Source organism: Mercenaria mercenaria, chromosome 6, assembly GCF_021730395.1.
Source record: "Mercenaria mercenaria strain notata chromosome 6, MADL_Memer_1, whole genome shotgun sequence".
In the NCBI taxonomy this organism is placed as follows: Eukaryota; Metazoa; Mollusca; class Bivalvia; order Venerida; family Veneridae; genus Mercenaria; species Mercenaria mercenaria.
In genome coordinates this window covers 43433970-43460077 of record NC_069366.1, presented here as the reverse complement: position 1 = coordinate 43460077, position 26108 = coordinate 43433970, and the positions used below count along the sequence as shown (strand labels likewise).

General features: G+C 36.3%; 3 protein-coding genes across 5 annotated transcripts in view; 2 read left to right on the top strand and 1 right to left on the bottom strand.

The window, feature by feature from the left end:
• The window catches only part of LOC123550543 (nudC domain-containing protein 1-like), a 112561-nt gene that overhangs the window by 55241 nt on the left and 31212 nt on the right, over nt 1-26108 (top strand). The window lies entirely within an intron of this gene.
• Nucleotides 311-1782, top strand: LOC128557695 (UPF0434 protein Rpic_2808-like). Its single transcript, XM_053545675.1, has 2 exons — nt 311-549; nt 1447-1782. Exons 1-2 carry the CDS (start codon nt 326-328, stop codon nt 1574-1576), a joined length of 354 nt encoding a protein of 117 aa, XP_053401650.1. The 5' UTR covers nt 311-325; the 3' UTR covers nt 1577-1782.
• On the bottom strand, nt 7125-10447 carry LOC128557696 (receptor-interacting serine/threonine-protein kinase 1-like). Its single transcript, XM_053545676.1, has 3 exons — nt 10297-10447; nt 9270-9418; nt 7125-7618 (listed from the first exon to the last, which is right to left on the bottom strand). The coding sequence occupies exons 1-3, from the start codon at nt 10424-10426 to the stop codon at nt 7484-7486; spliced, it is 414 nt and encodes a 137-aa protein (XP_053401651.1). The 5' UTR covers nt 10427-10447; the 3' UTR covers nt 7125-7483.

Genomic DNA, 26108 nt, shown 5'->3' with positions numbered 1-26108 from the left:
GATAGGTTTGAGGGACTCTAGTTTGGATGGGTTTCAGGAGTTCCAGTTTGGAGGGTTTCAGGAGTTCCAGTTTGGATTCCAGGGTTTCAGGGGCTCTACTTTGGATGGGTTTCAGGTGTTTCAGTTTGGAGGAGTTTCAGTTTGGGTTTCAGGGGTTCCCGTTTGGGTTTCTGAGGTTCCAGTTTGAATGAGTTTGTGTGTTCAGAGTTTATTAGTCAGTAAATTGATTTATTTAAACTATTGAATGTCACAAAGTGGGAAGAAATGTAATACTTTACCAACCTTTTTACTTGTTTGTCAGGTTAAATTAAATGAAAGGATAACCATGATTATGTTGTATTCTACAGCTTCACTTGTCAGGAACTCGAGACTCCGGCAGTCAACGAAGACACAATGCTTATTTCAACAGCCAGGTGCAACTTTATTTGTGCAAAAGCAGAAGTTATTCTGTTCCCAGACTGACCAGTCCAGTGATAATACCAACAGTCAACAGTTTGATGAACGTCTGCTTCAAGTACTTGTATGCCCTCTCTCAAAGCAACCATTAAGGTAAGATTTTTTTTCTTCCATTCAGTAGGATAGAGGGTATAGTCGTCGTTGTTGTAGGTATGTTACGAGTTTTTACTCATTTCTTCAGATATTGTATCGGGAACAGAAAATTTCCAGTATGCAACATTTAAGAAAGTATAAACTGCAGTCTTGGATTGCTTCAGCAGACCCTTTCGGTTTAATGCTTATACAATGTAAGGATTATTTTATGAGATCACTTGTGTTGACTTGACTGGCTATTGACGGGAAACAGTTGTGTTGAATTAAATACAATGACTATTTTATTATACCCCCCACAGACGAAGTTTGAGGTTGTATATAGGAGTGAGCTTGTTGGTCTGTCGGCCTGTCTGTCGGTCCGTTGGTTTTCTTGGTTTCCAGACAATAACTCGTAAAAGGCTTGGCAGATTTAAATAATTTTTGGTGTGTGTGCGTGTGTGTGTGTGTGTTCGGGTTTAACGTCTTTTTTCAACAATTTTTCAGTCATAGAAATGACGGAAATAATTTTTGGTACACAGGTGTAACATCATAAAATAAATGATAAAATACAGGTCAAGTTAGACTTTAGCTATAAACTACCAATTTTTTGACGTAGTTATGGCCCCTTTCCAACTTAAAATTTGCCATACTTTTGTGACAAGGCCGTATTATGGGGGTATTATTTGTCACTCCTGTGATAGTTCTAGTTTAATAAATCCTAGATTGGTTTAGTCCACACATCGTCACAATTTACCATCTGAAGTGTATTAAAATTTTCTGGAGATCTAATAACAGTGTGGATAAATGATAAATCAAGAACTATACTTCAGATATTAACATACAAATTTGTTTTAAAGAATCATCACCTTTGGATGTCAGATCAATAGACAAGAACATTAGGAATTTCATTAATTTCAGGTATGACAAGGCCAACAATGAGCTGGTGAGTGAAAGTATAGGAGTGGCTTATCCAATCAAAAATGGGATTCCAAACCTTGTACCTCAGGATGCAAGAACATTTGAAAAACCTACAGAAATTGACACATGACAGTGTAAAGGATTTGTAAAATAGAAATGGCATTTTGTGATATTTAAATTTGAGATTTGGGTGTGTTACAGTGCTACAAAAAGGCTCATGCTGCCTTGTAAATTTTAGAGTTTAACAGAAAGTTGAGTTCACAGTTAGGGATTAAAAACATCTAACTGATTAAATGGCAGTCAGGAAATAGGCAGTTTAATTTAGTGATTTAACCTTTTAAAGTTTTTAACGGGTGAGCAAATATGTGCAGCTAATGCTTGAACTGTTATGACAAGTAAATTTATGGGCATGTATAGAATTATTTATGTCTAATATGAAAAAGAATAGCTATACAAAATTAAGGATCTGTGGTTTTCTATGAAATTATCAATTACCAATGTTGTTGTTGAACTATTATTATGTCACTTTGACAGAATAAACATATTAACATCTTGTTTTGAATTGTGAATGACAGTAAGTGGCATGATTTACTTCACTGGGAAAGTGCTAGCTTATATTTGCAAGGATGGCTAAGGGAGTTATGTCTTCTATGTTTCCTGAGTGATTGGTATACAATACAGAAGATAGAATTTTATATTTTTTGGAAGACAAAATTTAAAGGCAGTTTTGTAAACAAGAGGGTCATGATGACCCTGGAACGCTCACCTGAGTAATGTGAGCTACATTGACAAGCGTATGAGATCAGGTAAGAAAGTCAAATGTAAGCAAGCATTGAAATCTTTTCCCAGTTGTGTGAACATGTTTCAAATGTCAAACTGATGCTAAAATATTAAGAAAGTAGATCAGCAGTCACTGAAAGTTTTAAGATTGGTGTGCAGAACTGTACATGTCGCTGTATCTTAAAAAAACAAGAAAGTAAGTCAGTAGGTCAAGGTCACAGTTAGGTGACCCCTAATCACTTGGGGTCATCAGATAATTATAATTAAACAGTCTAGGAAATATGATCTGATTTTTTAAGTATTTTTTCCTATATAACTCATATAACAAGTGACCCCCGGGGGGCATAATTTGAACAATCTTGTTAGAGGTCCGCTACACAATACTACATAGCAAATATCAAAGGCCTAGGCCTTGAACTTTCAGACAAGAAGATTTTTAAAGATTTTTCCTATATATGTCTATGTAAAACTTGGGACCCCCTGGGTGGGGCCTCTTTTCAACTCAAAGGCGTAATTTGAATAATCTTGGTAGAGGACCACTAGGCCATGCAACATACTAAATATCAAAGGCCTAGGCCTTGCAGTTTCAGACAAGAAGCCTTTTAAAGTGTTTTCCTATATAAGTATATGTAAAACTTTGGACCTGCAGGGCAAGGCCTCTTTTCACCCCAGGGTAATAATTTGAACAATCTTGGTAGAGGACCACAAGGCAATGCTACATACCAAATATCAAAGGCCTACATGTAGGTCTTATGGTTTCAGACAAGAAGATTTTTAATGTTTTTTTCCTATATAAGTCTATGTTAAACTTGGGACCCCCGGGGCAGGGCCTCTTTTCAACCCAGGGGCATAATTTCAACAATTTTCATAGAGGACCATTAGATGATGTCACATGCCAAATATCAAGGCTCTATACCTTGCGGTTTTGGACAAGATTTTTAAAGTTTTTCCTTTTGGTTGTTCTATGTGGAATTCAATTCTTTGAACAATTTTGAAAGGGGGCCACCCAAGGATCATTCCTGTGAAGTTTGGTGTAAATCTGTCTAGTGGTTTTCAAGAAGACAGGCTGTCAACTGATTCCTATATTCCTATATTTTCCTATATTTTGGATCAAAATCCTATATTCTGAAAAACCTCCTATATTTCCTATATTTTCCTATATTTTGAAAAATATTCCTATATTTTTTAGTAAAGTTCTTGCCGATGAATAAGAGAGTAAATCTTGGTTTGATACTGCTTTTGGATTCTTTATTTTATAGGTAGGAAAATTCCTATCTCTGTCACAGCATCACCATCCTTAAGATAATGTTGTTTTGCTCTTCTTCATTATCTGTATGGTCACTTTGCAAGGCAGTGAAACAGGACATGGGTCTTTCAGGTAAATCAAAGTCTCATTCAGATGTTTTCTTTCAGATACTCCCCAATGATGAAATACAAGGCAAATCTCTGAGATCTCTGACATCAAAAAAAGTAGGCACATAGGCAGACTGTTTGTGCTATTAAAACAATTTTTATTTTTAACAGCACATGTAGTCTGTTGACATGGTAAGATAAATATTTTCAAAATTTAAGTTTTGCAGGTGTGCCATAAGACCAAGATGTTGAAAAAAACATTCAGCCTGTGAGTGTGACTATCTTGTAATAGTAAGACAATGCCTGGAGGAAAGACACATTGGAATGACAAGTGGCTTGATTTAGAGGATGACAATGGTGTTAAATTGTTTAAATGGTGTAAACCTGTAAAAGGAAATACTGAAGTTGCTTAATGCATTTTATGCTGTAAGCAATTTTCTGTAAGCAACAGTGGTTTCACTCCGGTTAAACAGCACTGTAAATCAACAAAACACAAACAGATCTCAGATACTTGTTTTGGTAAAAACACTGCCCAAAAAGTGTTGACCAAGGGTGACGGTAAAACAGTGACTGCTACAGCCTCTTGAGCATCTAATAAACCAGCTAGTGTAGGTTCAAGCGATATTGAGCAGAGGCAAATACAACATGTATTCACAAGTCACCCTTTGAAACATCAAGTCACAGAATCTGAGCTGTTGTGGTGTTTTAAAGTAGCAGCTGCTGATTTTTCATTCAGATCATGTGATGGCCTTGACAAAGTGTTTCAGAAGATGTTCAAGTGTGATATTGCTGATCGGGTTTCTTTGTCAAGGACAAAAGCATCATACATAGTTTCAGCAGCCATAAGACCATTTTTGACAGAAGCAATTGTGAAGGAAGTGATAGATGGAAATTTAGGGTATGTTCTTATGTTTGATGAAACTACTACAGCACAGCAATATAGACAAATGGACATACTGATAAGATTTTGGAGCAATATTGAGGGAGAAGTGTCAGTGAGGTTTTTGAAAGCTTTTCATTTTGGCCATGCAACAGCTGACATTGTAAGTGAAGCTTTCCTTAAATTAGGGAATGATTTTGAAGTAGACCTACCCATGAAGAATTTGATAAGTCTCTCATCTGATGGCCCGAATGTCAACAAGTCCATTTACAGAAAAGTCAGTGAAAGTTTGAAAGCAGATGGCAACCCGGGTTTGCTTGACTTTGAACCCTGCAACCGCCATACAGTGCACAATGCTTTTAGAAAAGGTCTCATCTGTTTTGGAAGTGAGTCTTCTGTCTTGTCTGGATTGTGATGCTGTTGAAGAGAATGGTAGACATTCTAGACATCGATTAATGTAGAAACAGTAAGACAGTAAGTGTACAGGTAAGAGTTGATAGTATATGTACCAGTAAATGAAAATATATGTTGTTGAAAACTCCTATATTTTGCCTCAAAACTATCCAAAAACTCCTATATTTGTTGTGAAAATATTCCTATATTCTTCCTATATTTTGGAGAAGACCTGGTTGACAGCCTGAGAAGATTTTTTTAGAAGATGTTGATGGACGACGGACATTGAGCGGTTACAAAAGCTCACCATGAGCCTTTGGCTCAGGTGAGCTAAAAACAAACAATTGGGTTTATAACCTTCAAATAAAAAGTACATTTGAATCAATCAAGTACTGAAATAAAAGTAGAAAACTTATATTGTATTTATTATCATAATTTTTATCACATTTAACAATTTCATAGCAACATGTAACAGGTACATATTTGCAGTAAACATCAAATTCAACAGTTTTCTCTAGTAACCAATCTTACATTCAAGAAACTGACTTCAAAACATGCATAAATTCAAGGCATGCTACATACTACATTAATACTTCTTCAACACTGCATAAATAATGTCAGAAAGAAATAATTGTGATTCAAAATAGTTTTATCAACTTGGAAATCACAAATCTTGATGCCTATTTACATATTCGTACATACAAACTAACATTCACTAAACTCTTCTTAAATTCATGAAAACACTGATAGTAGTATCTGATGAGTTTTGCTGCATCATCTTCCAATTTTACAACAGTCAGGATATATAAAGACCGAATTTTATGCCAACGAAATAAAACAATTTCACAGTTTATCATTGTATTATTACACTGGAAGGCTATATAATGTTTGGTCATTGTAAAGATATTTAGATAAAACTTGCAGATTAAGATTCCTATTTTTCACAAACCCAATTTTACAAATGATGTGAATTCAAACCAAGTATTTCTGTAAATGAAAGTATCAAATACTACACAGGATAGCCAAAATTTTATTTGTTTGGCCCTACCTTTGTCAAAACTCATTTACAACTTCAAATCTACCACTCTCTTAAATGTATCCATATCAAAATGAAACCTGCTAAACTTTACAACAAAAGGACTATTGGTGTCATTGAATATTATCATATAAACTAAGCTTGTGCTGAATACCAGCAGTGTACAGAGATCACCGGCTGTAAACACCACTAGGTACACTCATTTCAAACATTTTCCATGTATTTTAATCATTTTGGCCATTCCATGGTGATCTTTACACACATACCATATATTTTAGAATGATAATTTATGTCCATTACAGGTCTGACCTGTAATAAATAATAAGTTACAAATCTTTATTACATGTACTGTGAAATCATTAATATTCATGGGGGACTAATTTTCATCGATTTCATGGTTGAGTCAATCCACGAAATTTAATCCCAACGAACAAGTAAAATTCCCATTCATTTTATGTTGAAAAGTTGGAATCCACAAATTCATATCACCACGAAATTGCTGTTTTGACCAAAACCATGAAATTTCATGCCCACGAAATTTAATGATTTCACAGTATTTCAGTGAATTATTGAAATATAAGAGTGAAATATGTTTGGTATTTTCACAAAGAAAAATATCAAATGTATTTTTCACTGGTAAGAAACTATTTTACATGGGTAAATTTATAGTCAAAACAGGAAATAAAAAGAAAAATTGATTTACATCATCAAAATATCTTTCACTCGTGAACATCATATCTTACATTTTCACTCGTGGCTATGCATCTGGTGTTCTCTTGTGAAAGATATTTCAGTCTTAAACTGAAACAAATATCCTCTATGTATTACATAAACTTAAAAAGTGCCATTTTATGGCACCTCACTAAATGGAACAGTATATACATAAATCATTACATACAATAGTATGCAAATACATTTTAAAATAAAAACATAAAGTTCCATTTAATAGTTGAAGAGCCTAAGTAGCAACACATCTGCTGAATTTGCAATTCTTTTTCTTTAGGTCTATGATTATTTAACAAGCGTCACATTTTATTGTCCAATCTCATAACTATATTATAAGGGAATCTTTATCATTTTTGACTACCGGATATTGTAAATGTGATGTAAATGTCTAAGGCACATGTTCTTACACGGTGTCAATCAATTCATCCTGAGGTTACTACCAGCCCTGTTAGTCTAGCTAAGAAAAGTTCTGCTTGTAATATTACAACTGTTGAAAATGAATAGCACTGTGTATTTTTCTTTGATGTAAACATTAATGTACTGTACAGTCAGAGATAATCATAAGGGACTAATTTTCATTAGTTGAGCATTTTTGATTTCTGTAAAATTATCTTTATGTGTATTAAACTTTTTGTGGGGACATGAATTCATCGACTTCAACATTTTAAAGATAAGATAAATAGAAAACTTCATGGATTGATAAATGCAAAACCCACGAAAATTAGTCCCCCACCAAAATTAATGACGTCACAGTTCAATCATGTATTTTATGAAAATTTGTATTTTAGTTACTCTTTAACTCAAAATTTATGGCTTATATGAAGATTATACAATTTCTGTCATGTGCACATATCTGACGATACACTATGTTACTCCTGTGACTGTCCACGAAGTCGAAGGGCTATATCATCCCTATCTATCTCCCACAATGCCTCTGCTATTGTTTTGATATTTGCTGCTCTCCCATTCCTCTGTATCCATCGCTGAATTCCTTGGTACATTATCTAAAGAAAAAGCACAAAGAGCATGAATATAAATGAAGAATTTTTTATACCTGCATGGATATCACTGACAAAAAGTCAAAATGGGTACAATGTCCTGAAAATCTGCTTTTTTATACCGTGTGCATCTGAAATTGTACTGAAATAATTTGATTTTGAAAAAATCTAAAAGTAACAAAACATCATACTAAATAAGTGTTACAGAACATGTGTGTCACCTGCCAGTACCACTACTAGGAGACAAAGAAAAAGGACACAGTGTATATATTATTAACTTGCTGAGTATTTATAGTAAGAGTCTTGTCCTTCTGCTTAAAGTGCTACAGTAATCACTCTTGTCTATCTTGTGTGTCTGCATCCAAACACCTTGCCTGGGCCATAACTTTGAAAATGTTCAAGGGATTTTTATTAAGTCCTTCAACAATGAAAGTTGACATTTAAGGGAAAGTGCAGTAGACAAGACCCATAACTCTATCATACTTACTTCTTAAATTATCTCCCATTTATTGAATTTACTATACCAGAGCATGCATCCAGTAAGTGCTGACGGGTTAGGAACTGCATACAAGGATAGAGGACATGAAGAAAAAGTACCATAACTCCACTCTGTTTCACTTGTCAGTTATAACCCCTAACACACCTTAAACTTGTCATAAAGATTACTCATAATCTATTCAAGGGGTTTTCACACAATCAGAGGAAATGTAATGTGCAGGTGTGCTGCCTACATATGTTAAGTTTATTTTCCCCCTGACATTAGTGCCATCTGTTTGTGTTGTATGTTTAATTGATTTTCCCCTAACATTTTTGCTGCCTTTGTCTGTTAGGTTGATTTTTCCCCTGACATCTATGCTACCTATGTATGTAAAGTTGATTTTCCCTCCTGACATTTGTGCTACCTATGTATGTTAAGTTGATTTTCCCTCCTGACATTTATTCTACCTATGTATGTTAAGTTGATTTTCCCTCCTGTCATTTATGCTACCTATGTATGTTAAGTTGATTTTCCCTTCTGACATTTATGCTACCTATGTATGTTAAGTTGATTTTCCCTCCTGACATTCATGCTACCTATGTATGTTAAGTTGATTTTCCCTCCTGACATTTATTCTACCTATGTATGTTAAGTTGATTTTCCCTCCTGACATTTATGTTACCTGACATTTATGCTACCTATGTATGTTAAGTTGATTTTCCCTCCTGACATTTATTCTACCTATGTATGTTAAGTTGATTTTCCCTCCTGACATTTATGCTACCTATGTATGTTAAGTTGATTTTCCCTCCTGAAATTTATGCTACCTATGTATGTTAAGTTGATTTTCCCTCCTGACATTTGTGTTGCCTACGGTATGTATGTAAAGTTGATTTTCCCTCCTGACATTTGTGTTGCCTATGTATGTCAAGCTGATTTTCCCCTGACATTTGTGTTGCCTAAGTATGTTAAGTTGATTTTCCCCTGACATTTGTATATCCTATGTATGTAATGTTTTTTCCCCCTGACATTTTTGCTACCCATGTATGTTAAGTTGTTTTTCCCCTGACTTTTGAGTTAGTTTTCCATCCTTACATTTGTGCCACCTATATTTGTTAAGTTGAATTTCCCCTGACATCTTGGCTATACAGCCATTCCAAATTTTAAATTCAGCCTTACCTCATACAGCCCACTGGCATAGTAGTCAAACTGTAGCTGCTCAATATCTGCCTCAGTCATATCTAACTGCCGGCACAGTCGTTTCCAGTCTTTACCAATCTCCACGGAAACCATGTCTATATGATCCATAGACAACTCGTCTGTACATGCTAAATCAGAAAAACAGCAAACAGTACTGTTAGGCAGTACGCAATCTCCTACTGTTCCTTGCTCAGGACAAAAAATGAAATGGGAAAATATTTTAATTATAATCCAGCTCCGTAAAGTTTGTTATTGGTGACAAGTTGTAACATCTTATTATGGTGAATGTTTATGAAAACTAACCAGATCCATCAATCAAAAAGTTATACCACGGATAATCTTGCACTATTAACATGTGAATGACATTTGAGCTAGCTGTCTGAGGCTTACACGAGACATATTGTGAATGTTTGTACAGTCAAGTTATTTGAAAATCCATCCATGCATATATAATACCAGTTTTATATGTAAAGTTACTGACCAGATAAAGATGACCTAAACTGATGGACATGCCCTGTAACACCCAACACTGAATTTTGTGACTTATGGAAGCCACATAAACTCTGTTTATACATTATGCAAATTTACTTTCGTCTAATTAATGAAAAATATACAGAGACTCCGCATATTAGACAATTAATTACATGTGTATGCTCAAAATAGGGTTCACCTACTGTCCAGTGCCAATGCCCACACAAAGGCTGAGGAGTGCTGGCATTCTCAAGATATTGAGCAGATAAGGTTTTTCATTCACAGGTCATTCTTACCTTGACCTTTGTCTCCGTGACCCCAAAAATGAATAGAGTTCATGTAATGTCTAGTGAATATGACCAACAAAGCTAGCAAGTGCAGACATTATCAAGTTACTGAACAGACAAACTTTTATTGGACAAATTCACAAAGGTGACCCAGGGAAAAATGATGTCATATTGCTACATTACAGCTACACAGTCAACATAGTACAGAAAAGATTAAAACAATGTATACAATAAAGTAAATAACGTACTTGTAAGCTGAGATTTTTTACACTTTTGTTTCTTCTTTTCTGATTTTCTCCTGCTACCACTATCATTGACCACCATGACATTTTTATTGCCGATCTGTAAGTTGGGAGGAAGTTCATTATCAGGATCCATGGTGATTGTTGTAGCTCCACCTCCAGCTGTATCCAAGCAGATAAAATGAGTATAAATAAGGTCCTTTATATATATGTTAATGTGAAAGGGGCACTACATGTAAATCTACAAATTAAAGACTTTAGATTACTTTGATTTAAATTTACAAGTACATTTTAAAATACACTACTTTACTGGCTGAACAGGTAATGTTCTGAAATCCTGACACACTAGACACTTACTGAAATCCTGAATGAAATCTAACATGTACACAAATTACACTGTAACCTCTACTGTTTATGCAGTAAGTTAACTTTGCCTACCATGCCTATGATATATGGTAACATGTACACAAATGACACTGTAACCTCTACTGTTTATGCAATTAGTTAACTTTGCCTACCATGCCTATGATATCTGGTAACATGTACACGAATTACACTGTAACCTCTACTGTTTATGCAATTAGTTAACTTTGCCTACCATGCCTATGATATATGGTAACATGTACACAAATTACACTGTAACCTCTACTGTTTATGCAATTAGTTAACTTTGCCTACCATGCCTATGATATCTGGTAACATGTACACAAATTACACTGTAACCTCTACTGTTTATGCAATTAGTTAACTTTGCCTACCATGCCTATGATATATGGTAACATGTACACGAATTAAACTGTAACCTCTACTGTTTATGCAATTAGTTAACTTTGCCTACCATGCCTGTGATATCTGGTAACATGTACACGAATTAAACTGTAACCTCTACTGTTTATGCAGTAAGTTAACTTTGCCTACCATGCCTATGATATCTGGTAACATGTACACGAATTACACTGTAACCTCTACTGTTTATGCAATTAGTTAACTTTGCCTACCATGCCTATGATATCTGGTAACATGTACACGAATTACACTGTAACCTCTACTGTTTATGCAATTAGTTAACTTTGCCTACCATGCCTATGATATCTGGTAACATGTACACGAATTAAACTGTAACCTCTACTGTTTATGCAATTAGTTAACTTTGCCTACCATGCCTATGATATATGGTAACATGTACACGAATTACACTGTAACCTCTACTGTTTATGCAATTAGTTAACTTTGCCTGCCATGCCTATGATATATGGTAACATGTACACGAATTACACTGTAACCTCTACTGTTTATGCAGTAAGTTAACTTTGCCTACCATGCCTATGATATCTGGTAACATGTACACGAATTACACTGTAACCTCTACTGTTTATGCAATTAGTTAACTTTGCCTGCCATGCCTATGATATATGGTAACATGTACACGAATTACACTGTAACCTCTACTGTTTATGCAGTAAGTTAACTTTGCCTGCCATGCCTATGATATATGGTAACATGTACACGAATTACACTGTAACCTCTACTGTTTATGCAGTAAGTTAACTTTGCTTCCCATCCCTATGATATATGGTAACATGTACACGAATGACACTGTAACCTCTACTGTTTATGCAATTAGTTAACTTTGCTTACCATGCCTATGATATATGGTAACATGTACACGAATGACACTGTAACCTCTACTGTTTATGCAGTAAGTTAACTTTGCTTACCATCCCTATGATATATGGTAACATGTACACGAATGACACTGTAACCTCTACTGTTTATGCAATTAGTTAACTTTGCCTACCATGCCTATGATATATGGTAACATGTACACGAATTACACTGTAACCTCTACTGTTTATGCAATTAGTTAACTTTGCTTACCATGCCTATGATATATGGTAACATGTACACGAATTACACTGTAACCTCTACTGTTTATGCAATTAGTTAACTTTGCTTACCATGCCTATGATATATGGTAACATGTACACGAATTACACTGTAACCTCTACTGTTTATGCAGTAAGTTAGCTTTGCCTACCATGCCTATGATATATGGTAACATGTACACGAATTACACCGTAACCTCTACTGTTTATGCAGTAAGTTAACTTTGCCTACCATGCCTCTGATATATGGTAACATGTACACGAATTACACCGTAACCTGTACTGTTTATGCAGTAAGTTAACTTTGCCTACCATGCCTGTGATATATGGTAACATGTACACGAATTACACTGTAACCTCTACTGTTTATGCAATTTGTTAACTTTGCCTACCATGCCTGTGATATATGGTAACAGGTTGTTTCTGTCTTCTATTTTCACCAGGCTGTTGTGTTCTTTCCTCACCTGGATCTGCTGTGCCAGTACGTGTCTGTAAAATTGGTGGACATTTTGTATATCTGTATGAGTCATTCTGAGTAAATTTCTGTCTAAAATTGTGCAGTTTCAGGATAGTCAAGTGACATATGTGTTACCTACATACAGGCAACCCTACCAAGTAGAGCTAACATTAGCTGAAGAAAAGTATCTGGCAAACTAAGATGGCCAAGAACGGTAACTCTTGTGTGCATTTTTTATTGAAATGACTGCTCTTTTGGTACTTAGAAAATGGGTATATTTTTGTAAAGGTCCACCTTTACTGGCTACTATCAGAGTTCTAACTTTAAAACTTTTTTTATCATCTAATGTCAAGAACTTTAATGTAAGCCTTGGCACCTACAGGTTGTGCTCTTGTTAGACTCATTTCAGTAACATCAAAATTTTAGTTCTTATCTTGTTGATTATATTTTTTTTCAAAAATACACAAAATTATATAACATGAGAAAATATAAGAGAACATTACTTAGCATTGAGGAAAAGTTGGTACCTGGTTAGCTGGCGGCTGATCTTGTCTGCTGGATGTTTCATCTGACCTCAACTGTTCACTCACTTCAACAGGTGAACCTGGTCGCCTTGATGATGCAGAAATATTTAAAACTGGTGTTTGTGGACTAACTGTGTGCTGTTCTCTTTGTGGTTCAAATGGTCTTCTTTGTGACAGTGGATGCTGGACTGATTGTGTTGGTTCTTGGCTTGCAGCCACCACACCAGCTGATGCATTGACTATTGTCTGACCTGGAGTGCCACCACCTTGGTTTGTCCTTTGTTGCTGGCCAAATATGGAATTGTTTCCTGTCTGCTGGGAACCAGTGCTATGTACATTCTGCTGGGAACCACGAACAGTTGGGATTTGTGGAGCAGGTTGTCCTGGCACTGGTTGCCCAAATATTTGTCTTGGCTGGAAGGGTGGAACATTCTGCAATACAGGATGTCTAGGTGTCGGCTGCAAAGAAAGTCTGACAGTTGGTGTAACAAAGGAAGGCACATGTGACGACGCAGCACCTGCACCTGTAAGTGGTTCACCTTGTACAACAGACTGACTTGTCTGCAGTGACATGGTAGATAAATGCTGCCCTCTATCAGGAGCAAGAAGCATTCTGACAGTTGAGTTAGCTGTTGACCCAAGACGTGTCGTTTGCTGTCCTGGCACTGCATGCCTCTCTCCATTTGAAGTTTGTCCACTAAGTTGATCTACAGACACAGAACTTCCAGTAAGCAACTGCGTCCTGAAAAATCAAACAGTATTACAGGCATGAAAAAAACTCAATGGTTTGCACTGAGTTATATGACCACAACTGTCTAACACTGTCATGCTTTTTATTTCTTGGGGGGAGGGGGGAAGGAGGTGGGGGTTAATGTCACACCAACCAAATTATAGGTCATATGGCAAATTCCCTCACATGAAAAATTTAACACCCTGAGTGAGACTCAAACCCACATTGGTGTGGGGCAAGTGATTTGAAGTCAGAGACCTTAACCACTCAGCTAGGGAGGCCCACCTCGTCATGCTGTATAGTTTTTTTTGGGGGGGGGGGGGGGGCGTGGGGGAGGTTTCTTCAACACCAGAGGCATAAGAAGGCCCAAAATGCATATTAAATCCCATCAAGAGTTACGTAACATATTTAGTTCAATAGGTCTTATGACTAGGAAGCTTTGTATGAAGTTTCAACCCCAATAGCTGCTGTGATATAGCCTTGTATACAAAACTTTAACCAAGAGGTAATTCCAATGACAGTTACAATGCCTACTTTTGCTGTCAAAATGGCAACACAGATGCCTGGCTTAGTAGAACAGCTCTCACTATTCTTCAAATTGCCAAGCTAAAATGAGCTGCTTAAACAGTCCAATAAAATAAGCCCTCATTTCAAAATATTTGAGCTGAAAACAAATAATGACATACGTCTGTGTAACTTCCCTTGTACAGCTGTTAACTGGTCTCTGACTGGTTGCCATCGCTTGCTGTGAAAGTCCCATCTCTGGTCTCAACTTGACTTCCAACTGACCTTGCTCTGACTTCAACAAATTGCTATATATTTAAAAAAAAAAAAAACAACATCCATATATATTGCAAAATAATTGTTCTATTTTGTGTTTAACGGTAAGTATATATTAAAAAATTTCCTAAAATATTCGGTCACCAGTATAATATATTGTTCTCTATATAAAAAACTTTTATTATAAATATTTATCTATATAATTAAATATATTTTCCATTTTAGCTTCAGTATACACGTTTCAGATCACAAATGAGAAGTAATGTAATGTTTAACACCCCTCATGCCCCCTTGCACTGGCTTAAATGGAATTCTATTAATTTTAAAAATAGAATTGTATGTTCTTCAAGATCCGAAAGACCAGAAAATATAACAACATAGAGTTCACTGTAAGTCTCATACAGTTTAGTATCATAGTTTAATGTATGCTGCTTCATATGTTTGGTTTTTTTTCATTTTCATTTGAAACTTTATATCTGAAGAATACATATATTCTAGTTTTGAAGGTTCAACATAGTGTTACTATGTTTTTCAAAAGGCTTACATTTGTAAGACTACACTAGTCCATTCAGTCAGTCATCCAACAAAGGAAGATACAGAAAGAAAACCTTTCAAATGAACACACTTGTACAAAGTAGAGGTACAATAAACTCTATAATGACTGCCTTTACGGCCTAAATTAAAATGAAAACCAAAGAATTTACTTTGCTACATTCTGCAGTGCGTCTGGATTTCTCAACAAGCTGTTATACAAGCCTGGATTGCTGATGCTTAATTGTGAAAGTAACTCGTCCACAGGATCTCCCTTTAACATGGTTTCTTCATCATCCCCTTCCTCTCCATTCCGACCTTCACCTTGACTACTGTCACCATTAGCAACAGATTCACTTTGTATCACAGCAGAGACTGGTTGAGCTATTGGTCCGTGTGGGTGCTGGAGTTGGGCACCAGGAGTGTAATGTTTACTTTTCACTGAAACAAAACCTGACAAACCAATTTCCCTTGATTCCTGCATATCTCTATGACCAGAATTGTCAATTTCTTTCTGTCCAGTCTCACTGATAGGCACATGAGCTTGACCATAGTTTCTTAATGATGATCCTGGTCCATTCTGGACTGGTTTACCATTCACCACTTGTGTTTGCACTGCAGACAGACCTAGTTTCTCAGATGGATGACCAGACTGTGTATTCAAATAAGCAAATGCTTCTTTAGCAAGTCTATTAGAGGCAAACACTGGAAATCTCTGATTTAAAGTGTCTGTATTGTTGTGTCCACTATTTCCACTGTCCTGTGATTGTATTTTGGGTGGAAACTTTATATCTTCACCTTTCTCTCCATCAGGTGATGTCTGCTCATTAGACTGCCCATTTGTTGCCTGATTGTCAGATAACCTATTCTCAACACTTGAGTTTAAGTTAAATGACCCATTTCCTGTACTTGGCTGTGCATCAAATGACCCATTTCCTGCATTTGCCTGTAGGTTAGACAAATTATTCTCTACACTAGTTTGCCTGTTCTCTACCCTCACTTGATCATCAAACAACCCAACTATTTGTTGCCCATTAGAAACTCCATTCTCAAGACCTTCCCAGTGCATAGTGCATTCATACTGCTCGACAGCTTCTTCTGGCTGAAAATCATATAAAATGTTTGGAAATTATAAATACCAACAATAAACATTAAATTTTCATACAAATACAAACTGAAAAGACACAAGTATTTATCTTTTGCGTAGTCATGTGAGAAATTCTAAATCATTATATATGATGCTACATTATACACCTACTACCTTTTAGTGAGGTCAGTAGCAGGGCTCGGGAAATTTGCTGGTTTGTCGATTTTGGACCGATTTTGGACTTTTCAGACCGATTCGTGAGTGAAAAAAACAAAAAACAAGAGCTGTCACTATTGGTGACAAATGCCCCCGAAGCATGCCCAAGAATGCCACAGTTGTATGCGCAAAAAAATCACACATCATTTCATGACCTTGACCTTCACCTAACAGGCCGAGTCATAAGCATGACAAACCTTCTCAATATGGTTAACATTTGTGTCAAATTATTTTCAAATTCCTTGATAAATGGCAGAGTTGTGGACCAGACAAGAAACACCTTTGACTTCTAAGTGTGACCTTGACCTTGGAGCTAGGGGTCTGTGTCTTGTGCATGACATCTCATCTCATTATAGGGAACATTTATGCCAAGTAATTAATTTCAAAATCCCTTCATCAATGACAGACTTATGGACCGGACAAGAAACAGACCTTGTTAACCTTTTAACCTCTAAGTGTGACCTTGACCTTAGAGCTAGGGGTCTGGATCATATGCATGTCATGTCGTCTCATTATGAAGAACATTTATGCCAAGTAATTTCAAAATCCCTTGATAAATGGCAGAGTTACGGAACAGACATGAAACAGACACTGTTAACCTTTGACTTCTAAGTGTGACCTTGACCTTGGAGCTAGGGGTCTGGGTCTTGCGCATGACAGGTCATCATTTAAGCAAAGTTATTTCAAAATCCCTTTATGGATGGAAGAGTTACAGCACGGACGGACGCGATCACCTGCCAAGCAGGATATTGTTGATCACACCCTCAGATAATCAATAAACGTGACGTTCTGATTGTCACGTTGTTAATCAGACACTACAATGCTCATGTGGCACATCCTTTAATGTTTGCAGACATCTGACAGCAATGCATTATTTTTTAAAAACGTTTTTGACTGGACCCAAATGCATCTGACTGCATCCAAATGCTTTTGACAGGGACTCACTTTTTTTTATTTAGACCATTAGCCGACGGATTGTTCTATTTCAAAAGGCTATGTTTGAAGACGGGTAAAAAAACAAAATGGTCATTGCATTTATAAGACATATCACACAGGAAACCAATATAAATATTTTTTTAATTACTTGATTTGTAACAAGAGGGCCATGAAGGCCCTGTATTGCTCACCTGACCTATTGACCTAAAGATTATCAAGATTAACATTCTGACCAAGTTTCATTAAGATATGCTCATATATGTGGCCTCTAGAGTGTTAATTAGCTTTTCCTTTGATTTGACCCAGTGATCTAGTTTTTGACTCGACATAACCCAGATTCGAACTAGACCTAAAGATCACTAAGATTAATATTCTGACTAAGTTTCATAAGATACAGTCATAAATGTGGCCCCTATAGTGTTAACAAGCTTTTCCTTTGATTTGACCCGGTGACCTAGTTTTTGACCCGACATGACCCAGATTCAAACTTGACCTAAAGATCACCAAGATTAACATTCCGACTCAGTTTCATGAAGATACAGTCTTAAATGTGGCCTCTAGACTGTTAAAAAGCTTTTCCTTTGATTTGACCTAGTGACCTAGTTTTTGACCCAACATGACCCAGATTCAAACCTGACCTAAAGATCACCAAGATTTACATTCTGACCAAGTTTCATGAAGATACAGTCTTAAATGTGGCCTCTAGAGTGTTAACAAGCTTTTCCTTTGATTTGACCTAGTGACCTAGTTTTTGACCCGACATGACCCAGATTCGAACTTGACCTAAAGATCACCTAGATTTACATTCTGACTAAGTTTCATAAGATACAGTCATAAATGTGGCCTCTATAGTGTTAACAAGCTTTTCCTTTGATTTGACCCGGTGACCTAGTTTTTGACCCGACATGACCCAGATTCGAACTTGACCTAAAGATCACCAAGATTAACATTCTGACTCAGTTTCATGAAGATACAGTCTTAAATGTGGCCTCTAGAGTGTTAACAAGCTTTTCCTTTGATTTGACCTAGTGACCTAGTTTTTGATCCGACATGACCCAGATTCGAACTTGACCTAAAGATCACCAAGATTTACATTCTGACCAAGTTTCATGAAGATACAGTCATAAATCTGGCCTCTACAGTGTTAACAAGCTTTTCCTTTGATTTGACCTGGTGACCTAGTTTTTGACCCCGGATGACCCAATATCAAACTCGTCCAAGACTTTATTAAGGGTAACATTCTGACCAAGTTTCATTAAGATTGGGCCTAAATGGTGACCTCTAGAGTGTTAACAAGCTTTTCCCTCGATTTGACCTGGTGACCTGGTTTTTTACCCCAGATGACCCAATATCAAACTCATCCAATTAAGATTTTATCGAGGGTAACATTCTGACCAAGTTTCATTAAGATTGGGCCAAAATTGTGACCTCTAGGATGTTAACAAGCTTTTCCTTTGATTTGACCTGGTGACCTAGTTTTTGTCCCGAGATGACCCAATATCGAACTCGTCCAAGATTTTATTGAGGGTAACACTCTGACCAAGTTTCATTACGTTTGGGCCAAAATTGTGACCTCTAGATTGTTAACAGTCAAATTGTTGACAATGGACGACTGACGACAGACGACTGATGGACGACGACGGATGACGGACACCGGGCGATCACAAAAGCTCACCTTTGAGCACATCGTGCTCAGGTGAGCTAAAAATTACAGGATACTTTTGGCAGTCCGTCCGAAACAAGTACAGCAAATTGTCTTTTCAAGTCGACTGTATGATGTATGAAGAAAATGGACTGGCAAACCCGAATGATAAAGAAAATCATATCAAATCGGTTTTAAGAAAAACAAGTTACAAAATAAAAATGAAATTTTGTTTACATCAGAAGAGACTAGAGATGCTTTTGAGAAAAGCGCATGTCTCCCACAACTGCCCCTATGGATAATGTTAGTTTCTCTAGATGTTTTAGACGAGTGGATCCAATTAGATGGTCTGGATGAGTAGATCCAATCAGTAATTCAAGGGCCATAAATCAAAAGTGCCTGGGCGGATTTGGCTAGTTATCGAACTTGGGTAAGGTCTTATGGCCAAACACATTTTGTTCAAGTTTGGTGAAGATCGGATGAGAAATGTTCGACTTAGAGTGCGGACATGAGTAAAAAGGCCAATTTTTCGATAATTCAAGGGCCGTAACTCCAAAATGCCTGGACCGATTTGGCTAGTTATCGAACTTGGCTGAGGTCTCATGGTCAAACACATTTTGTTTAAGTTTGGTGAAGATTGGATGAGAAATATACGAATTAGAGTGCGGACAAGAGTAAAAAGACCGATTTTGGTAATTCAAGGGCCATAACTCCAAGACCCCTGGACCAATTTGGCTAGTTATCGAACTTGGCCGAGGTTTTATGGTCAAACATATTTTGTTCAAGTTTGGTGAAAATCGGATGAGAAATGTTCGACTTAAGTGTGCGGACAAGCTTTGTGACAGACACATACAGACACACACACAGACTGGAGTAAATCAAAATGTCTCCCACACCACTGTGTGGTGGGAGACATAAATATATAAGTTTACAAAAACGTAGTTGCTTAATGAAGTACAACGTCAGTGAAATGAAATATCCACGTAGATTGAGCATACCATGATTAGGACGGCCAACCCACGTGACCTTTTGGTACCCTACACACGGGAAATTCGATCTCAGCGTTCACATAACCTACACATTTGGTCCAAGGCAGAGTACTCAAAAAGATACTGAGGATGTTTGGCAGAGGCTATGTGTCAAGTAAATCACTTTGAATCATTGTATTTTAGAAAAATCCGTCAAAAAATAAGGAAACATCTCAAAGTTCCTGCCATGTATACTGTACCGGTCACGTGCCAAACCACAAAAAATATTAAAATACTGAAGTGTTAAACCCTAAGATAGTTTAAAAGCAAGGAGAAATAGCTTGGTTAAAAGTAAAAGTTTAAAGCAGCTATCAGGCAGTTTAAGGTAAGACATGATCAACGCAGCAAATGCCTGCATTGAACTACTCAGGACAGCAGGAGGGAGATAATTCCAGTGATACACTGTTCTGGGGAAGAAAGAATACTTTAACGAGGTAGGTTACCTTGTTACCAGGGTAAATTCAAATTAGCTGAACCGCAGCATTTTTTTTGTATTTCGTGTAATATGATGTTTTAACTACTACCGGTACAATCTCAATTTCGTTTATCTCTGTCTCTTCAAGTTCAATTTTTATCCAGGTTTGAAGAACATGACCCTCCAAAGGTATTTTATATTGAAAGAAGAAGGAAAATATGGATATTTAACACTTTTCAGTGTATTTTAGTTTCACTGATATCCATAGAAGTCTGCATAATTGATAATTTTACTAGTATGCACGTTAGCTTTCTAATATGAGCTTAAAATGTATATGTCGCGGGACTCGTGTTTCCATGGTAACGCATTTTCTCTCATTTTTAAACAATTATCTATAAAAACGTGGTTTTTGACGGCTTCAGTGCCATTCTAGCTGTTAATGACAAACATATGGAATATTTGGGTAATATTTTTAGCAAAATACCAAACACTTTACATGGTATCCTATTTTTCTTAAAGTTTAAAGTAACCATGGCAACAGAGATGTTTAAAATAGCTTATATCTTGCTTTTTTGTCATAATTTCTTATAAAAAAATATTGAATAAAATTATCATTCTTGTTAGTGTAGCTTTAAAACATATTATTTCTAACGTAAGTTATATTGTCGTGTTATTTTCATTTATTCAAACAATTTTCACAGCTTAAAATACTTACAGCAGTACCCTTCGTCTGGCATTTTTCATGGGAAAATCGTTAAGCATGCTGCTATTACTCTCATGGATATTGTTGAAATGAAAATAAAAAGCCGAAGCTGTGTTCCTTAAATAAACCAGTGTCAACGCTTTTGAATTTTACATTTAGATATATAGGTCACAGGCTTTGTTTCCATGGTAACATCAATTCAATTCAAGAAACCACAATAATTTTCTACTGAAATTTGAACAATTTTAGATCTTAGTTTTAGTATATAAGTAATAAATTATCAACGGAAACTGAAAAATAGGTATTACAAATCAAACTGCCCAATTTTTATTTGAAAATGGCCGTAATAAGTAACCTATATTCCAAATAACATTGGTTACCATTTTCTTACATTCCGCATAACATTTCAATATATCTACATAAAAGAAGCAAAATATTGATTATTATTCAGAGCATAAGACTCATAAAAAATATTTCAGCAAATAATGGCTGTTTGAAAATAGTTCTAATAAAGAAAATGCACAGAATTACGTACTTTCAAAATAAAAGCGATTAATTTTGCGCGGTAACTGACACGTAACGTCATGACGTCAATGACGTTATTTTAAGGCAACATTGTTTTGAAGCGTTTCTGCAGCAATTTATGCATTATTTCTGCATTATTAAACCATAAAGCATCAGACTGGAGACAGGTTCATGATTTGTTTTCAGAAGAATGGATATACAAACAATTTAGTTTGTCGTAAACGTCGTCGTAAATAGTCATGTTAGCTTCTGGTTGGACATGCGCACATACAAATATTAAGGTAACCTACCTCCTTTAGTAATCTGTAGTTGCTGTGAATATCTTGTAACTGAGGGAATGGAAGTGATGTGCTGGACCAGTGAAGGGAACTAAGAAGCATTCTTTGGGGATGGCAACTAATTCATGCTGGACTTTGTACATAAGGGAAAGTCTACTATCAATACGTCTGAGATCAAGGCGACAAAGTTTGATGGATTGTAATATGTCTGTGACACTGGAGGTTTGACAGTAGTAAACCTTAATCCAGCAAGCTGCCCGTCTCTGGACAGCCTCTATCGGGTCTATGAGGGTTTGGGTATTGGGTGACCACACTTCGAAGCCATATTCCAGCTGGGGTTTAACGATCGTCTTGTAAGCCATGGACTTAATGGGTTCAGATTTGACCTTGATGTTTCTGTGCAGAAACCCTAACGTTTGATTTGCTTTCTTTGTTGACTTATTGATGTGGGTGTCCCATGAAAGATTATTTGATATATGTGTGCTAAGAAAACAATGCCTGGGCAATTTTATCCCTGCAAGTATTTTCTGAGAAAAACTTCAAAATTCAAACAAAATAACGATCACGTATAACAATTAATGACTTTTTTCATTGTATGGTAACTCGTGGTGAACGGTAAACGGCTATAGATACAGATTTATATAACAGTAACATCTTACAAAAAGAAACCCAAATGCTATCTATCTATTAGATGCTAAAATTTATCAACAAAAGTTCTGAATTTTAATTATTCTGTTAGGGCTTTTATGAATAATGAAATCTTACCTCCTCTTGGTACATTGTAACAATTTGTGCCCTGATGTACTTGAGGTGTTGGTGTATCGTATCCTTTACTGAACTGTACACTGGAGTAATTTTCTCATGAAGGTCTGAAAAAATAATAATTCTACCAATTATACAATATACAAATACACAGTAAATGTAGTTTTGAGGAAAAATTACAATACTTCTGAAATATATATAAACTAGAAGACGCTTTTGTAGAAAAGCACATGTCTCCCCCAATGCATAGTTGTACAGCAAAGAAGTTAGTAAGGGACAGGAGCACAAGTCAAAGAGACATTGAGGGTTGGCCGCAACAGCAATCATCTACTTGGCATGTCCAATCAAGTTTCAACATTCTGGGCCTAGTGGTTCTCAAGTTAGGAATTGGAAACGGTTTTCCATGTTCAGATCCCTGTGACCTTGACCTTTGATGGAGTGACCCCAAAAACAAAAGGGGTCATCTACTCTGTAAATCCTATCACTCTGTGAAATTTGAAGGTTCTAGGTCAAATGGTTCTCAAGTTATTGACTGGAAATGAATTTCCATGTTCGGTCCACTGCAATCTTGACCTTTAATAGAATTACCTCAAAACCAATAGGGGTCATCTATTCTGCATGTCCTATCACCCTATGAAGTTTCAACATTCTGGGTCAAGTAGTTCTCAAGTTATTGACCGGAAATGGTTTTCCATGTTCAGGTCCCTGTGACCTTGACCTTTAATAGAGTGACCCCAAAATCATTAGGAGTCATCTACTCTGAATGTCCAATCATCTTAAGAAGTTTAAACATTCTGGGTCAAGTGGTTTTCAAGTTATTGACTGGAAATGGTTTTCCATGTTCAGGCCCCTGTGACCTTGACCTTTACTAGAGTGACCCCAAAATCAAAAGGAGTCATCTACTCTGCATGACCAATCATCCTATGAAGTTTTAACATTTTGTGTCAAGTGGTTCTCAAATTATTGATCGGCAATGGTTTTCTATGTTCAGGCCCCTGTGACCTTGACCTTTCATAGAGTGACCCCAAAATTAATAGGGGTCATCTACTCTGCATGACCAATCATCCTATGAAGTTTAAACATTCTGGGTCAAGTGGTTCTCAAATTATTGATTGGCAATGGTTTTCTATGTTCAGGCCCCTGTGACCTTGACCTTTATTAGAGTGACCCCAAAATTAATAGGGGTCATCTACTCTGCATGACCAATCATCCTATGAAGTTTAAACATTCTGGGTCAAGTGGTTCTCAAATTATTGATCGGCAATGGTTTTCTATGTTCAGGCCCCTGTGACCTTGACCTTTATTAGAGTGACCCCAAAATCAATAGGAGTAATCTACTCTGCATGACCAATCACCCTATGAAGTTTTAACATTTTTGGTCAAGTGGTTCTCAAGTTATTGATCGGAAATGGTTTTCCATGTTCAGGCCCCTGTGACCTTGTCCTTTGATGGAGTGACCCCAAAAACAATAGGGGTCGTCTAGTCCATAAGCCCTGCCACCTATGAAGTTTGAAGGTTCTAGGTCAAATGGTTCTCCAGTTATTGATCGAAAATGAAGTGTGACGGACAGACTACGGAAGGACAGGCATGGCAAAAACAATATGTGGGGAGACATAATGAGTTTGTAAAAAACATTCCTTAAAGTTTACACTCAATGATTTTATAAGTACAACTAAAATCCACATTATGTCTTACCAGCAACTGGCAAATTAATGGCAGTTCACGAGTATATCAAATGATTTCACTGCTCGGAATGATAGAAAATACTACCTGACCAACTATACAGACAGAAAGAAATTAACTCGTGCAAGTAGTGTTTTCTGTCATTAATCTCAGCAGTGAATTTGTAAATGTTTTTTTAAGCAAAAACAAATACCACAACATTAAGGCTTCTTAAGAATATTAACTTGGTATTAAATTTTCAGTCTTGAATAGGCAGTAACCTTTTTCAGCATCTGATCTAATGGCCCTAACAAGAGGGCAATTAAGGCCAAGTATCACTCAACTGAGCAAGTTTTGACCAAGACAATCCAATTTTGAACTTCATAAAGATAGAAATGTGGCCTCTGGAGTGTTAACAATAATTTTCTGTGGTTTTAATCTAGAGAACCTAGATGACCCAATTTCAAGCCTGACCTAGAATTCATTTTAAAACAAACCATCTCATCAGGTTTCATGAGGATCAGGTACAAAATGTGTTAAAAATACATCTCTATGATTTACCTAGTGACCCAGTTTTAGTCCCAATAACCTAGCTCACCAAGATTTTATTCAGACACAAAATCTGACCATGTTCTATAAAGACTACATAATAAATGTGACTTCTAGAGTAAAAGAAACCTTTTCTTTGATTTGTCCTAGTGACTAAAGACCTACATTAAGGCAAAAGTTCATGAAGATCTTGTTGAAATGTGTCTTCTAAAGTTTTAACAATTTTCTTCTTATTATTTAGTATTTACCTAGTCAATTAGTTTTAGACCCAAAATGACCCAGTTACAAACCCTTTTATGATGCAAAAAAATTCAACCATGTTTCATGATGATTAGGTAAACAAGAGCTATCAGAGGACAGCAAAGTTGGACTATTTAACAGGCTTGTCAATGGATTGAACACAGAAGTTGAACAAGAGCACCTCCTATGGGGACCAACATTGTCCACTAATGATGATAAACAAGTGTGCAAAGAGTCAAAGGTGTACATGTACCTCTTATAGGTTTTGAGAAAAGTTTTAACCAAACAACTCAAATTTTTCTAAGTACAAAAAGGGCTATAATTCTGGCAAAATGCATATCAGAATTGTGGGTCTTGGCCTATATAGTCCCCTAATGATGGTTAACAAGTGCGCAAAGTTTCAAAGCTGTAGCTCTTACAGTGTTTGAGAAAAGGTTGACCTATACAAAAAATTTAACCAATGCCGACAATCAAGTGATATCAATTATGATTTTTTTAAAAATCTGACAAGCTAAAAAGGGGCATACTTTTGTAAAATTGCAAAACAGATTTAGGGAATCTGTCAGCTCACCAAAATGAACAAGTGTGTGAACTCTGTTTCAATTCATTCCCATATGTGTGTACTGAGGTACCTGCTTACATACAAAATCTTAACCCAAAATTGTTAAGCAGAAAAATGGGCATAATTTTGTGAAAATGCGAAGTAGAGTTATGAAACATGTGCACTGCATATCAGATTTTGACGTTTAAAAAAGTGTGCGACATTTCAATCCATTCCTGTTGGTGGGTACTGAGATACCTGCTTACATACAAAAACTAAACCAAAAGTTGCCAAGTCGAGAATGGGGCATAATTTGTAAACAAGAG

Excerpts from the sequence above, each read along its gene's own strand:
- LOC128557696 (XM_053545676.1), bottom strand. The coding sequence starts at position 10,426 with ATGGATCCTGATAATGAACTTCCTCCCAACTTACAGATCGGCAATAAA. Across the intron at positions 9,419-10,296 it reads TAAAAAATCTCAGCTTACAA|CATGTACAGACGAGTTGTCT; the intron begins GTACGTTATTTA and ends TTTCTGATTTAG. Across the intron at positions 7,619-9,269 it reads ATGCCAGTGGGCTGTATGAG|ATAATGTACCAAGGAATTCA; the intron begins GTAAGGCTGAAT and ends CTTTTTCTTTAG.
- LOC128557695 (XM_053545675.1), top strand. The coding sequence starts at position 326 with ATGATTATGTTGTATTCTACAGCTTCACTTGTCAGGAACTCGAGACTC. Across the intron at positions 550-1,446 it reads CTCTCAAAGCAACCATTAAG|GTATGACAAGGCCAACAATG; the intron begins GTAAGATTTTTT and ends CATTAATTTCAG.